Source organism: Corticium candelabrum, chromosome 22, assembly GCF_963422355.1.
Source record: "Corticium candelabrum chromosome 22, ooCorCand1.1, whole genome shotgun sequence".
Classification (NCBI taxonomy): domain Eukaryota; kingdom Metazoa; phylum Porifera; class Homoscleromorpha; order Homosclerophorida; family Plakinidae; genus Corticium; species Corticium candelabrum.
Window position 1 is genome coordinate 115201 of NC_085106.1, and position 15834 is coordinate 131034.

General features: G+C 36.8%; 2 protein-coding genes across 4 annotated transcripts in view; one reads left to right on the forward strand and one right to left on the reverse strand.

Moving 5' to 3' along the window:
* Nucleotides 1–352, reverse strand: part of LOC134197385 (protein FAM50A-like) — a 3971-nt gene extending 3619 nt beyond the window's left edge. Inside the window, exons 1-2 of the mRNA XM_062666699.1 lie at nucleotides 233–352; nucleotides 87–171 (exon numbers count right to left, since the gene is read on the reverse strand). Of these exons, the coding sequence (XP_062522683.1) occupies nucleotides 87–171; nucleotides 233–343 (196 nt within the window). The 5' untranslated portion in view covers nucleotides 344–352. The remainder of the gene's footprint in view (nucleotides 1–86; nucleotides 172–232) is intronic.
* A 90-nt stretch (nucleotides 353–442) lies between these two features.
* LOC134197211 (uncharacterized) lies at nucleotides 443–13033 on the forward strand. Of its 3 annotated transcripts, XM_062666489.1 has the most exons (24): nucleotides 443–560; nucleotides 766–902; nucleotides 966–1144; nucleotides 1233–1348; nucleotides 1942–2000; nucleotides 2224–2320; nucleotides 2385–2762; nucleotides 4897–5041; nucleotides 5222–5316; nucleotides 5609–5667; nucleotides 5740–5812; nucleotides 5982–6076; nucleotides 6132–6214; nucleotides 6285–6337; nucleotides 6397–6619; nucleotides 7214–7257; nucleotides 7331–7501; nucleotides 7594–7676; nucleotides 7759–7828; nucleotides 7890–8024; nucleotides 12020–12220; nucleotides 12504–12579; nucleotides 12640–12722; nucleotides 12795–13033. In XM_062666489.1, the coding sequence occupies exons 2-24, from the start codon at nucleotides 877–879 to the stop codon at nucleotides 12894–12896; spliced, it is 2646 nt and encodes an 881-aa protein (XP_062522473.1). In that variant the 5' UTR covers nucleotides 443–560; nucleotides 766–876; the 3' UTR covers nucleotides 12897–13033. The 3 variants fall into 3 exon arrangements, with proteins under 3 accessions (XP_062522473.1, XP_062522474.1, XP_062522475.1); XM_062666490.1 differs by lacking the exons at nucleotides 443–560; nucleotides 766–902; nucleotides 966–1144 and adding an exon at nucleotides 1722–1833 and having other exon boundaries at nucleotides 1273–1348; XM_062666491.1 differs by lacking the exons at nucleotides 443–560; nucleotides 766–902; nucleotides 966–1144 and having other exon boundaries at nucleotides 1283–1358.
* Nucleotides 13034–15834: the final 2801 nt, after the last annotated feature.

Below are 15834 nucleotides of genomic sequence, written 5' to 3' on the forward strand. Positions count from 1 at the left end.
ATAATACACATTAATTAATAATACACATTAAATAATGATAATTCACTCAAAGTCCCGGATGTTACACGCCCAACTCGACATCTCACCGATCGTTTCATTCTTTAGCTGGTTCTCGACAAAATCGTAGTGCGAATCAAATTTTTTGTCGATGCCACTCCTCACGTCATTTTCCTACACAACGACTGGTGACCGCCTCTAGCGTACTACAGACTAGTTAGCGCGCGCATCTCACGTCAGCGATCTTCTGCTTCAGTCGCTCTATTTCCTGTTTCGCTTGCTCCCGTTTCTTCATGAGATTAACTGCTCGAGCTCCCTCGGCTGCTGCTCCTTTGTAATGCGCCATGACTTGCAAATCAATATTTGACAATTACGCATGCGCATTGTGTAAACTTAATCACGTGATAAATTTAATAAATCACGTGAGACTTGAGTAGGCCATGACTGCTACTTTTGTAACACTCCTAAGCTTGTTGGCAACGGCTACAATTGCTACTGGCAATGAGAATGATCACGAATGTTGCATATGGCACAGACAGAGACACATCATTGCAGCCAAAGAGGTTTGCTACTCTGTAACAACTTTAATTAATATAAACAATAACTTATTTGTTGTTACTACAACATCCTAGGTTTCAATTTTATGTAATATTATGTAATATATTTTATGTTTTTAAGTATTTATATAATATATACTTAATGTATATATATATGTATAATATATATATATATATATATATATATATACATCTAATTGCATTTTGATAGATTCGTCGTTACATTTATGCGGCAACTAACCATTGGCTTCAGTTTATCAATGGCAATGAACATGATCTAAAGTCCGCTGCGTTTCCACAAACACAGCAACTTGTTGTTGTCATGACAACATCAGATCCAGCAATCACGTGATTTAGTGCATCTAACACAAATACAGGTTTTAAATATTATTGATAAATAAAATTGTTTAGTGAATTTTATGATGGAGATGTCTCTACACTTGAAGATCTCAAGCCTGAGAGTTATTACCTATTGACAACAGAGAAGGCAGGATCACGACGTCTTCTCATTGCTGGAGCTGATGACGTTGGTGTGTTGTATGGAGCTTACGCTTTGGCTGAAAAATTTGGAGTTTACTTTCGACTTTATGGTACGTAGGTGTTGGTTTTGTATTTGTATGCGCATTAGTTGTTGAGTTATCTTTTGTATTGATGAGATTTTTTGTGTTTGTATGGTAGGAGACATTGTTCCTGATGCATCGCTGAGAGTAGCTGGGAAGTTTGTGTTGCCGGATGTGAATGAAGTAGGACAACCAGAATTTGAGATACGAGGACTGCAACCATTCCATGACTTTGTAAGAAGTGGTGTGTGTGTGTGTGTGTGTGTGTGTGTGTGTGTGTGTGTGTGTGTGTGTGTGTGTGTGTGTGTGTGTGTGTGTGTGTGTGTGCATCCATGTACTTACCTTGCTCCTTGCTTGCTTGTCTTTCTACTTTTGTGTCTGTCTGTTCGTCCATTTGTCTGTCTGTCTGTCTGTCTGTCTGTCTGTCTCAATACATGTATTTTCTATTTAAATCAAACGTTTACATCATGGTCAACGTACCTAACACAACAAGACCATTATGGTCCTGAAGCATGCAAAATTACACTGTGCAAACTACAGTTTGGCGATTTAATTTAGCTATGTTAATGAGTTAGTTTGAGACGACGTTTGCATTGCAACATTGTAGAGTCACTGAAATAATTGATCGCCACTTGGTCTTGAAGTCGGTCTCATTTCATCTGTCTGTCTGTCAAATAACATTTATTTCAAACATACATCTATAATACAATGCTAGCAAGGTAACTATATAAAGTTCTGTAACTAGACAGACAGTCTGTCTGTCTGTCTGTCTGTCTAGCTGTTTATTTGTCTGTTTATGTGTTTGTGTACTTTCTTTTTTTTCATAGCCTGAAGGCCCAGATTGGTGGGGAGAAGATGAATACAAAGCCATCATATCTCAAATCAGGTTAGGCAGACATACTTAATTCACACCACACACACACACACACACACACACACACACACACACACACACACACACACACACACACACACACACACATGCACGCACACACATGCACGCACACACACACACACACACACACACACACACACACACACACACACACACACACACACACACACACACACACACACACAACCACTGCAAATAACTTCACATATTTTAGCAAACAGAAAATGAACTTCATTGGACTCCACACATACCCCTACAGCCCCACACCAGGAACAGGAAGAGACGAGCCAACCGTTTGGGTCGGCCTCACCGTGAGCAAGAAATCCAACAGCAATAACAATTTCCTAAAGACTGCAATTACGTTTTGTGTGACAGGATGATTTGAATGGTGATGGGACTGTGAAGAAGAGTTATCCCTCAAGTTATGCCAACACACTTCGTAACCAGTGGGGATACACAAGCTTGTCAACTAGAAACTACTCGTATGGATCCAGACAGCTGTATGAGATGGACTGCTATGGCAGTAGTGTTCAGCTTGGAAACTGCCCTTATCCAACCAATATGAGTGGCAATAATCAAGTGTTTGATGAAACTGGGAGAATGTTGAAGGCATCGTTTGAGCATGCTCATACAGTGGGAGTTAAGACTTGTATTGGTAGCGAGACGCCACTTAGTAAGCCAGCATCTACGATAGCGCCCTTGAACTTGTACTATAGTAAGACAAGACAAGACAACTTTCTTACAACAACACAGGTCAGCAGGTTTGAGTAAACTCATCTCTAAACTTTGTCTGTTTGTCTGTCTGTCTGTCTGTCATTTATTTCTTACATCAAACTATGATACAATTCTACAAAGAACTACAGTAATACAACTAGACTAATGTTCATTGAAAGCTAACATTACAGCAAACTAAAACCCTTATATATAACTAAGACTAATGAGAGAAAAAATTGGGTGCTGAGAGAGTCAGGCCTCTCAGACCCACCGCACAACATGCTAAGTTTCTTAGATATGACTTGAACATTACCCTTCTGTAATTGTACAGAGAATTTTTTCTCCAAAAATCTAAAAATTCCACAGCATTAGGTCTTCCTGCTTCATCTGATGAAAAGGCTGCCAATTTCTGCAAAACTTTTCTCGCCTCTTCTCCCCATGATCCAAAATGTCTGTCTGTCTGTCAATACATATATTTTTCATAAATGAAGTATAGCACCAAAGCAATATCTAATCTACGTGTCCATTAGATCTAGTACATACATGAAAACTGGTTAAACTACAAATGCACACTATATACACACTAAATACACATACACATTATGACTAGACGAAAGGGACCTATGGTCACAGTCTCTAAATGTTTATGACTGTCCATTGAGAGCTGAAGTCTTCCTGCAGCTGTACTCATTGAGGAGAAATGAGAACTTCTTTGTAAGGGTCTTGCTATTGCATTTTTGGAGTTGGACGGCAAATCTCTTCCTCTAATAGTCCAAGGAGTTTGGAGCATTTGGTTTGCTCTCCTCATTGACTGTCTGTCTGTCTGTCTGTCGTACTGCAGCAAGTGATGTAAGTAGTGACGTTTGATGACAATAAAACAAATCTGTCTGTCTGTCTGTCTGTCTGTCTGTCTGTACAGTCTTGCAACTATCGAGTGATATTTAAGAAGTTGTCTAAGTGCAACATTGATGACTTTACATATGATAGAGACATTCAACGTTTTGTTTATTGACTGTTATTGTTTTGCATAAAATTAGTGCTTGTCATCGGTAGAGTAAGAGTTTAAATAAAGAGTTCAAATAATACAATCTGCCTGTCTGTCTGTCTGTCTGTCTGTCTGTCTGTCTGTCATATATTTTTTATATTTAAATTAGGATACAATAGCAAATGGCTAACTATGTTTGTCCTATGACAATAAAAGCAAGAGAAAACAACTAACAACTAAATACAATATATATTTAACTACTAATTGGTTAAAAGGAATCATGTGATCCCTTTTCTATAGAACATCTACGAGTCTGGGCACTTGGCCTGTTCCGACAAGGCATTACTGATTTTCTTCAGAAGTACATTGGCATTGCAACGTTGCAATCGAATGGCAATTCTTTGACGCCAATAGTCTTTAAACTCTGCCCTGTTTGATTTTCCAAAGTCATCCTTTGATTGTTTTGACAAGTCATCTAAGTAGGTCTCTGCCTTCTTGCCCCATCTTCCAAAATGTTCCAAGACTAGTGGAACTACTCTCACAAACAACCTACCAGGATGTTTTTGTTTTTCATAGCGAGCCAACTTCCTGTCTTCCCTTCTAGCAGCGGCTGCTTCCTCCATAGTGGCTGACATTGGAAATATGTCTGAACTTCACGGATGAGCAAGTGCTATATCAAACTCTACGTTGGAACCAATATCAGTATCAAAAACAACAATGTCTGGGCGGCTGTCAGATGTAGCATATCTATGTTTTAGCTCTTTTTTGTGTTGAAGTTTGAGATCGTTTAGACACTCTGACCACACAGACATGATCAAGTCATGTGACCACACAAGACCACGCCCTGTTTTGTCTGTCTGTCTGTCTGTCTGTCAATACATATATTTTCAAACATTGAACTATTATACACCATCTAAGCAAAGCAACTAAATACTACCCAAGCCAATAGGGCTTGGTTCTACCTACAACTATTTATGTTTACGTTGCTGTCTCTTGAAACAATCTTCTTTATTTTTCTGTCTGTCTGTCTGTCTTTTTGTCTGTTTGTTTGTCTGTCTGTCCTTCTGTCCATCTGTCTGTCTGTATCTATGTCTGTCTGTCTGTTTGTTTGTCTGTCTGTCTGTCTGTCTATCTACGTATGTATGCATGTCTTTTTGTCTGTTTATAGTTATTGTTTCTCTTTCTCAGTGTGCAGAATGTGAGAACTTGTACGAGTTTGTTCGTATTGAGGGATATGTTTACACTTCACCATTTCCTCAATCTATACCACTAAGCACCTACTACAATGGTCAACTACAGGACAATGTACTTAGCCCAACATCACCAGGACAAGGTCTAGATCTCTATAAATAGCTATCCACACCACAAGCACACAAAACCAATAATTATTTGTAAAACACATACATAATGAAATGCAATAAATTAGTAGTTAATATTAATTTACTAATTTAAGTATTATTAATATTAATAAATAATTAATTGTTTTATCAGTAAATCATTTGCTTTCTTGAAGGTTATGGGTTTGTGAGGATTGAAGGTTATGCATTTCCACTGAACATTTCATTACAAGGAAACGTAACCAAGTTGTCTACGTACTATAATGCTGGTGTAAGAAATTGATACAATATTAATGGTTAATTAATTTATTAGTATTTATGTGTGTTGTTGTGTTGTTGTGGCTGATGGTGATTGGTTGCTTATATAATATATTTGTATATAATAATATAATGTATTAATATAGTATATTATATTATATATTAATTAATATATAATATTATAATATATTATATAATGTATAATTAATATAATACATTATATAATATATTAACTAATATATTATATATAATATATAAATAATATAATACATTATATAATATATTAACTAATATACTGGTTGCAGATTCATGATCATCTTTCTGTTTCAAGTTTGGAGGGTGTGGAATATGCTCGAGATCATGGGTATGTGTGTGATGTAGATTGTTAGTGTGTTGTGGTGCTTAGTTGGTCTGTTTGTGTATGTGACAATCACAGGTACACTTTGATTGGTAGTGTTGCCGCTGTGTATGTGAATGCCAGTGTTGCTACAACACAGGATTATTATGAGGTGAATTTGCAACATAGACACACACACACACACACACACACACACACACACACACACACACACACACACGTGCACACACACACACAATCTATCAACACTAACAACAGCCATATCATCAAAATACAAAATCTATTAATTATGTATATTATCTTTTGCCTTTCTGCCAAAGGGTATATTCACACGGATCCAACGACTAGAAATTCCATTAGACTACTACTGGATATGGACGCCCGAAGGCTGGGAAGGCGGCCATACAAATGCAAAGTAAACTCAAAATACATTCTTTCTATACATACACTAATATTTCAATACACGTTAGTGATGCCGTGTTTCACGAGGCTGTGAGTGACCTTACGGCAGCTGCTCAAGCCAGCGATGCAGTGAAAGCATCATTCAAGCTTGGTAGGGTATAGAGACTGCTGTACTGGTTTGCTATTGTTTTTAGTTCTCATTTTGTGTGTTTTGTTTTCAGCGACTTGTGGGTGGGTCGTCGGTCCTCTTCCTGATAGAAGCCTATTTGATAAAGTGGGTAGACAACTGACCATCTGATGCCTCAATATGGTTGATTGTTGATTTGTTGGAAGGTCCTTCCTTCTCAATATTCTGCTATTACTTCGATTGATATGGCTGTAGGGAATACTGCAGTTGATCCAGCATATGTGAACATTACGAAGCACGACAAGTGGGCTATTCCTTGGATGGAGGACGATCCTGGACTAACGGCTCCTCAACTTTGGATCAATCGTACGTTGCAGCACATGGAAGATGCTAAGAAATATCAATGCCAGGGACTACTGGGAATACATTGTGAGTACAGTACATGCTGGCATACATGCATGTATGTTGGTTGATATGTGAGATGAGAGGGTAGTAGGCAGGTGGTGTGGTGGTGTGTGTCTGTGTGTGTGTGTGTGTGTGTGTGTGTGTGTGTGTGTGTGTGTGTGTTTGTGTGTGTGTGTGTGTGTGTGTGTGTGTGTGTGTGTGTGTGTGTGTGTCACTGTGTGTGTGTGTGTGTGTGTGTGTGTGTGTGTCACTGTGTGTGTGTGTGTGTCACTGTGTGTGTGTGTGTGTTTATGTGTGTGTGTGTGTGTGTGTGTGTGTGTGTGTGCATGTGTGCGTGCGTGCATGCATGTGATGTGTCACTGTGTGTGTGTGTGTGTGTGTGTGTGTGTGTGTGTGTGTGTGTGTGTGTGTCACTGTGTGTGTGCACGTGTGTGTGTGTGTGTGTGTGTGTGTGTGTGTCACTGTGTGTGTGTGTGTGTGTGTGTGTGTGTGTGTGTGTGTGTGTGTGTGTGTGTGTCACTGTGTGTGTGTGTGTGTGTGTGTGTGTGTGTGTATGAGCAGCTACAGGTATAGATAAGCAAATAGTTGAATGATTGCAATGCGGTTGCTGGACTGTAGGGCGTACAACTCAAACATCTCCCCAAATAGCAGCAATGGCACAGGTGGTTCGTTGCAATTGTTTCACATTGTACTATCATTACTGACACATCAATGCATATCTACACATAAAATCAGAAATCGTGGAATTCCAATCTAACAAGCGAAGTATTCTGGCTATCTTGGTCAATGCAAGAGTTTGGCATTTCTGACGCTTCATCTGTGTTCACAAAAATTGAGAGCTTTAACTTGCCTCGTCCAGTCACATGGTCTGGTGGTCCAGGAGCCCTACACCCAGACAGTGGCCAGGTTGGTGTATATCATCATCATTACACTGTCATAATCACACAACAGCAAGACACCATCCAGCAAATAATGGTCATACATTAATTTGGTTTTAGTGTATGTGGGATGCAAAGTATGCATTTGTGGATGAGCTGAGTAGCATGAGAAGCAAAGTACAAGGACAAGCAAGCATAGACAGGTGTGCATGCATGTATACATCAGTTAACTAACACACTTTGTTGGTTGCAATGTTTTGTGTATATTTAATAATTCGATTTAAGGTTTGATTATTGGCTCAACACGTTTAAATACATGCAAGCAATTAGCAGGACGGAATGTGTGTGGGCTGAGGTAAAGTCTCATGTTTGATGGTCACATGACAGTTTAGTTAATATGATTTTATCTATTGTAGTACAACACTGTGATCCAGCAAATCAACAATGAAAAAGATGTAAAGCAAAAGCAGTTGATTGCCAAGCAGAAAGCTTTACCCATTCGAATTCAACTTGTTCAGAATGCAACTGATATGATGACATATTTACTCCAGGTATGATCGTCAAAAAAGTATATACAAATTCACAATATATATATATATATATATATATATATATATATATATATATATATGTATGTATGTATGTATGGATGGATATATTAGATATTTTAGCTAATTAAATACATTAGATATTTAGCTGATTAAATATATTAGATATTTAGCTGAGTAAATATATATATACATATATATACAGATATATATATATATATATATATATATATATATATATTACATACATGAACGTTCCCCACTCCAACATCCCCAACAACTCAAGTATGCATATCCCAACTACGTACATCCTCTATCTCTAAATTCAAATGTTGTAAAACCAATCTAGGATTATATGACCATACTTTCACAGATAATAATTGTTGTAATAAGTTGTTTAAAGACTTTGAAAACGTCATGTGACTCATTGCAGAAATTCTCGAAGCTTTAGAGCATAGGATCTTGAGACTGTAGGGTGTCCAGAGACCAAGAGTTTCCACAGCAAGTGGATAAAATATACCACCAGCTGCTGTAACTCTGTCAGCATGACGAAAGTCTTTGCAACCTTCTGCAGCTTCTGCAGCAGCTTATGTATTGCTGACAGCTTTAATAATGAATGAAGGCTGCAGGCTGTTGGCTACTGTTACATCGAAGAAGCTGGGGCGACCCAGAAGAAAATCAGGATGAAATATATCACCAGGACGACTGTTGTCATAGCCAGAACATCGTTGTTCCCTTTTTGTATGCTTGTTGTCCGTTAGAAGAGTATGGTAAATCACTTCGCAAAGGGTGTCTTGGCGTTTGATCTGGAGAGGACCGTGACCGCAGTTAACCAAATATTTGCCTAAAGGGTCAAGAACTTGACCACAGACACATTTCAATGACGATGATGGGAATAGAGGGATTCCTAGCCAAATCCATATTGCAATCACGAATTTATCTGGTATATATATATATATATATATATATATATTGGGGGTTTGGGTTGGTTTTGGGTTAGTTTATATATATATATATATATATATATATATATATATATATATATATATATATATATATATATATATATATATATTTATATATATATAGTTGTCATCAGGTTATGGTTGGGCGTTCCTATATTTTCTGCAGCAAATTCCAACAACGCTTTAAGATGTATATGTGGTCAAGTCATTGATCACTTTGGCGACCATCTGTTAGGTTGCAGCTATGACAGTACCTTGTTGAAACGTCACAATGGTTTACGTGATATAATGTGGCATGCATTACTGTCTGACAACAAGTCTTGTAGAAGAGAACAGAAGTGTTCTTTTAATCATCAATCTCGTCTTGGTGACATTTATCATCCGGACTTCCTTAATGGGAATCCAGCTTTTTTTGACATCACTGTCCGCAATTCATTGCAACCACGTTTTGTCTGTGCTGCTGCTAGTAAAGCTGGTGCAGCTGGAAATGCTGGAGAAATGGAAAAAGACGAGAGACATGAGTTTAATGTGACTCAATGTGGAGCAGATTTCTGTCCTATCTCTAGAAAGTTGGAATATTGGCTCCAGCCAGTCTTAAGACTCTAAAAACTGTAGCTTTGAAAAGAATGACGTTTTCTGGGACTACTTTGAATTAAGCTTTCCGGAATCTTTATGAACAAGTATCAGTTAAACTTTGGGAGTACAATGCAAAGTTAATTTTAAGGAGAATTACATTAGAGCACGATCTTGCGTTTGGGGACAATTTTTCTTCTTTAGATGACACTATGATGTATTACTAAGTTTTAAGTTGGCGAAGGGATGGCTAGATGTGGGTGTTACAAAATATATAATAAATATATATATATATATATATATATATATATATTGGCTGGAGCTGCTGCATTTGCTGGAGAGGAAGAAAAGATGCTCATCACCAGGCGAACGTGGAAGATGCAGGTGGATGTTTCTACCCTTTGGTAGTGAAACGTTTGGTTTTGGACACCTGCTAGTTTAGCTACACTAACAATAATTGCCTCTAAAACGATGACAAAAACTAGACTTTCATTTAGTCAAGCGTTTAGTAATTTGTTAGAACAATTATCTGTTTGTCTTTGGCAGTTTAATGCTAGAATATAAATGATAGATTAGATTTAGCAGTGGATGTAGAGCGGTGGGATTTACCCACTGTTTAAGTAAATATGAATATATATACTATATATATAAATATATAAAAATAAAAAATAAAAAAATAAAAAATATTAAGAAAATAAAAAATTAAAATTAAAATATATAAAAATACAAAAAATATATAAAAATAAACTATTATAAATTAAAAATATATAAAAAAATACAAAAAATACAAAAAATTAAAATGAAAAAATAAATATAAATACAAAAAAATACAAAATTAAAATTAAAATACAAAAAATGCAAAATAGTTAAAATTAAATATATGGCAAAATTGAAATGGAAAATGGAAGCTGCCGTTAAACGGTAATGCCCCTCAGCCAGATGGCTGGGTTCCTGTGCACTCCTGGAGCCTGGCCGGGGGCTCGCAGGAGCACCAACTGCGATGCCGCTGATGGCCCCTGGCTGATGGACTTTGTCGCAGTCGGAGGCCTTTGCCACCCCAGTCAAAGACCAGGTACTCGTTCATACTCCTGAGTCGAGAGAGGCAATTGTAGAGAGGCAATTGTGTGTAAGTTTCTTGTTCTAGGAAATTATGTCATAGCTCGCCATCACTGTGACTTGAATTTGCAACCCTGCAAAGTCCGGATGTAATCACTTCATAGGATGACTCTCTAACCAACTGAGCTATCGCACCACATATATTTATATTATTTATTTTATTTATTTTATTTATTTTATTTATTTTATTTATTTTATTTATTTTATTTATTTTATTTATTTTATTTATTTTATTTATTTTATTTATTTTATTTATTTTATTTATTTTATTTATTTTATTTATTTTATTTATTTTATTTATTTTATTTATTTTATTTATTTTATTTATTTTATTTATTTTATTTATTTTATTTATTTTATTTATTTTATTTATTTTATTTATTTTATTTATTTTATTTATTTTATTTATTTTATTTATTTTATTTATTTTATTTATTTTATTTATTTTATTTATTTTATTTATTTTATTTATTTTATTTATTTTATTTATTTTATTTATTTTATTTATTTTATTTATTTTATTTATTTTATTTATTTTATTTATTTTATTTATTTTATTTATTTTATTTATTTTATTTATTTTATTTATTTTATTTATTTTATTTATATTTTATTTATTTTATTTATTTTATTTATTTTATTTATTTTATTTATTTTATTTATTTTATTTATTTTATTTATTTTATTTATTTTATTTATTTTATTTATTTTATTTATTTTATTTATTTTATTTATTTTATTTATTTTATTTATTTTATTTATTTTATTTATTTTATTTATTTTATTTATTTTATTTATTTTATTTATTTTATTTATTTATTTTATTTTATTTTATTTATTTTATTTATTTTATTTATTTTATTTATTTTATTTATTTTATTTATTTATTTTATTTTATTTTATTTATTTTATTTTATCTATTTAAAAATAAATAAAAATATATAGATAAATACAAAAATACAAAAAATACAATAGTAATACAAAAATACAAAAAAATGTTAAAATTAAAAATATATATATATAATACAAAAATTGAAAATAAAAAATAAAATAAAAATACAAAAAAAATACAAAAAATTAAAATTAAAAATATATTAAAAATATATTAAAAATGTAAAAATAAGGAAATTAAAAAAAATTAAAAATTATAGAATTATAAATATATAAAAAATAAGAATAAATACAGAAATACAAAAATACAAATAAAAATCTAAAATACAAAATACAAAATATATAAAAATATAAACATTAGAAAAAGATATAAAAATTAAAAATTAAAAAAGCTAAAATATATGTATATCTGTATAATTTGTGTGTCTAACTTTGCTGCACAATTTTTAACAGACTGTTAGATCAACTGGTGAACTTGGTACAATTATGAATGTGATGTCTCACAGCCTTGTTCATGCCATCAACGAGCAAACACCTCGACTGCAATCATATTTACAACATTCTCTACCTCCACAAGCAATGCCATCACAACAATACAAAGGACCACCGAAACTCATTGTCACCACTGTAAGGACCATGGTACAGAAATCCGAGGTAAGCCATTTAATTAACATTACAGCTAATTGATATAAACTAAATAATTAATTTTAATCCGTGGTACAGAAATCCGAGGTAAACCATTTAATTAACATTACAGCTAATTGATATAAACTAAATAGTTCATTTTAATTAACACAATATGTATGTATTATTGTCTGTCTGTCGTCTAGCTGTCCGTCTGACAAGCATACAAGTACAAAATGCTATTATTTATATTTATATATAAAAATTTATTATTATATTATTAATTAATATTAATGATTTATTATTAATTCAGACACTTCGTGTTCGAGCTGCTGTTCTTTCTCAAACAACAGTAGACCGTGTAACCGTAAACGTCCGTCAGATGAAAAGTAAGAAAGAGGAACAAATCGAACGAGGATAGCATAGCTGTATGAACATTTATGTCTCAGATGCAAACAGTGGCTTCACACAATATTCTCTCCAGCGTCTAAATGCAGACCGAAATGTGTTTGAGATACGACTTCCACAGCAGGTTATCTGTTGTTCTCGATTCTTAATAAATTAATAATTAATTAATTAATTAACACACTTTTGGTGTATAAAGAGTGACGACTTTGAGTACTACATTGACAGTATGACTGGAAATGAGCATCTCGTGTGGCCACCAGGAGCTCCCGTCAACACACAAACAGTCATAACTTACTGATGTGTGTGTGTGTCAGCATCTCATCGCCGACCTCACTTTTTATGTTTCACTGTTTGCTTTGATTCTATTTTTGTGTTAGAGAAACATGTTATATTCATGTGTTGTCATTGCTAAAGTTACTATCTGTTGATATGATCCAAGCATATGCATGGTGTGATGTAGCCTCGTACCCAGGCCCTCTTGCGCGCCTCTTCTCCGGGCGCGCAAGAGGGCCTGGGTACGAGGCTAGGTGTAATGTAGCCTCGAACTTCCAGACCAGAGAGCGCGCGAACTCTAGTCTGGACCAAGTCTATACTATAGCATTCTTAAGGCCTGTCCACACTAGACCAGAATAGATCGCGATCGGATCGCGATTCGATCGCGATCCTGCCGATCGCGATCCGATCGGGATAGCGAGCGTCCACACTGCACTTTGAAAACGATACCTCCGCCTCATTTCGGTATCACGTGACTGATAACCGATGTGTAGGTGTGGTTTCTTTGCTTGTAGAAAGCGTTGATACAGCGACGTAAGGTGAGCGAGAACAAAGACGAGTGAGGAGTGCCGGATGTTTCGACTACACGCGTAGCGTACGTGAAGGTAACGCCCACTTCTTCTAATTGGATTCAACCGATCGCGATCGAGTTGCAAGTGTGGACAGCGTTGCGGTTGGATCGCGATCGGATCGCGATCCAGTTGCCAGTGTGGACAGGCCTTAAGCCAATCAGCTCCTACAACCCAAATCTCGGTTGTAAATTCTGATTGGCTTAGCAATAATTGGTTGTGCTAAGTGCACTAGCACTGATTATGAGCGTGTGAAATCCTTGTGGCGCCTAAGTGCAAGCACGCGTCATACACATGTCTAAAAACGCGTTCCCGGTAACGTACTGGCGTCTGCTACACTGGGAATTGCGTCACTGCATCCTGAACAGCGAACAACGGTGGAGTACCTTCTGAATGGACAAGATGTATTCGCTACATTTCCGACTGGTTTTGGAAAGTCTGCTATTGCGCGCGTGTGAAATCCTCGCGGGCGGCTAAGTCCACGCCAGAGTCGTGATGAAGACTCTGGTGCACGCACACATCTTACTTTTAGTTTCAGCTTCAGTTCTTCGATATTTTCAAGCCTGCGGTAAGAAGACATGGGGTGCTTTCACACGACGATTCTAACCTAGGTTAACTCTAATTGATTTAGTTCCAGACGCCTTTTAACTGATTGGACTTACATTAGGTAATAGCTTGGCTAACCTAGGTTAGCGCTAACCCACTTGCAAGCTAGGTTAGATCTCGGTCGCTCCGCCTACAACTCTGTCGCTCCGCCTTCTAGGCATAGCAAAGAATGGCGCGCTTTTTAGAATGTGCTACAAACGCTTCAAAGCTACACGGGCGCGTCTTCAGTAGAAAAGGAGAAGGCAAAGAATAGCGCGTCGGCAACGAGAGGTCCTTTTTATTACTCTCCTAGTGTTGCTGTGCAGAATGTACAACCAGATGTTGCTTGTAAAGATCATGTCTCTAGTGAGAGGACGAAACTCTCCAAACCTTCCACACATTGACGGGACAACAATGACAAGATATACATAACTAGTATCTAGATTGGTTAGTGGGTCATTTCTGTGCTGTGTGAACGCTGCTCATTGCTGACCTAGGTCAATTACCCAGTAATTACATGTTCCTTATGGTGGTGTTTACTTAGCTAGCTTAACCTAGGTTAACCTAGGGCCAGTGTGAAAGCACCCATGCACAGCAGCGTCGCTAGACCATCACCTTTGACAACTGGTCGAGCGGTAGTCTCGTCAGTCGAGCGGTTAGACTAGCTAGCGGTCTGCCGAAGAATCAAAGAGTCGTCGTTCTAGGGTCCACCAAAATATCGCCGCGAACACGGCAGACGTCTCTACTTTTTTTGTTCGTGAGATCTCATGGCATTTACAAATGATATGTTGATCTAGGTAAAGCGATCTTACGCTGTTCGACTACCATTTAGCATCGCTTTTGATAAATACTTCCGAAGTCATTCAGTATTGACTTGGTCCAGACTTAGCCTCGCAAGCCAGGCTCTTCCGCGCAGTCGCTGAGCTAACCGCACGTGAATCACACGAGGAGGAGGAGCTTTTACCGAAATTGCTCCAGCGCGAGAAGAGCCTGGTCGCTTTCGAGAACGTTATAGTGACGTGGGACCCCCGATCCAGTTTCATAGCTTGATAAAGCTAATTCGATTTCCTAAAGAGCTCGTTTATGTAATTGCGTTGATACATGAAGCAGAGAGGTAGCCCTCCGCGGAGAGCGCGTGAACACGAAATCCAGTGAAGCCGTTGATGGACGAAGTGCTGGTGAATAATGAGCGTAGGAATGGCCTACATGGGACTGGTCCGCTGAACCTACACTCTCCAGCAACGTTTCGTTCTACTGAACTCATCTGCAGGTTTGCGCGAATTGAAACAGACGTAGAACTATTCACCACTCCTGCGCGTCTACTCTGACATCTATAGTCTGTGGGGGAAATGGTGTGAGAACTGCCGGCCCAGTTTCACTCAACGGTTCATGAAAACAGTGGCCTAGAGCTTGTTGACCTCTCCACGTCATGATCAGATTGGCGTGTATTGCTAACGCAGTCTATGTGACGGTACTTTCCACTCAGCAAGCAGCACTTTTGTACGATATTGACTCTCCTCACGGTGAACTGGAAACATCTAGGCATGGGAAAACAGCAGTGCAGTGGACCTACCATGTTCAGGAAGTGTAGAGTTGACTCGTAGTTGCACGTGTACTATACTACGTACGACTTGTTTCAATGCACGGTTTCTGACTGCTACATATATACACTAACCGCGTACAATGAGTTCATTTCTCAAACTACCGCGCTGCAGATCTAGATTCGGCGGTCTGCTGTTGGCGAAACTGAATGCTGAAAAGGAGTCGTGACAATGCAGAATATTACATGGCTGAGCTGTCTACATGCGA

Bases quoted from the DNA above. Each gene is read 5' to 3' on its own strand.
- LOC134197211 (XM_062666489.1), top strand. From the start codon at position 877: ATGACAACATCAGATCCAGCAATCAC. The intron at 6,215-6,284 runs GTAGGGTATAGA...TTTTGTTTTCAG, and splicing joins GAAAGCATCATTCAAGCTTG to CGACTTGTGGGTGGGTCGTC. The intron at 7,502-7,593 runs GTTGGTGTATAT...ATTTGGTTTTAG, and splicing joins TACACCCAGACAGTGGCCAG to TGTATGTGGGATGCAAAGTA.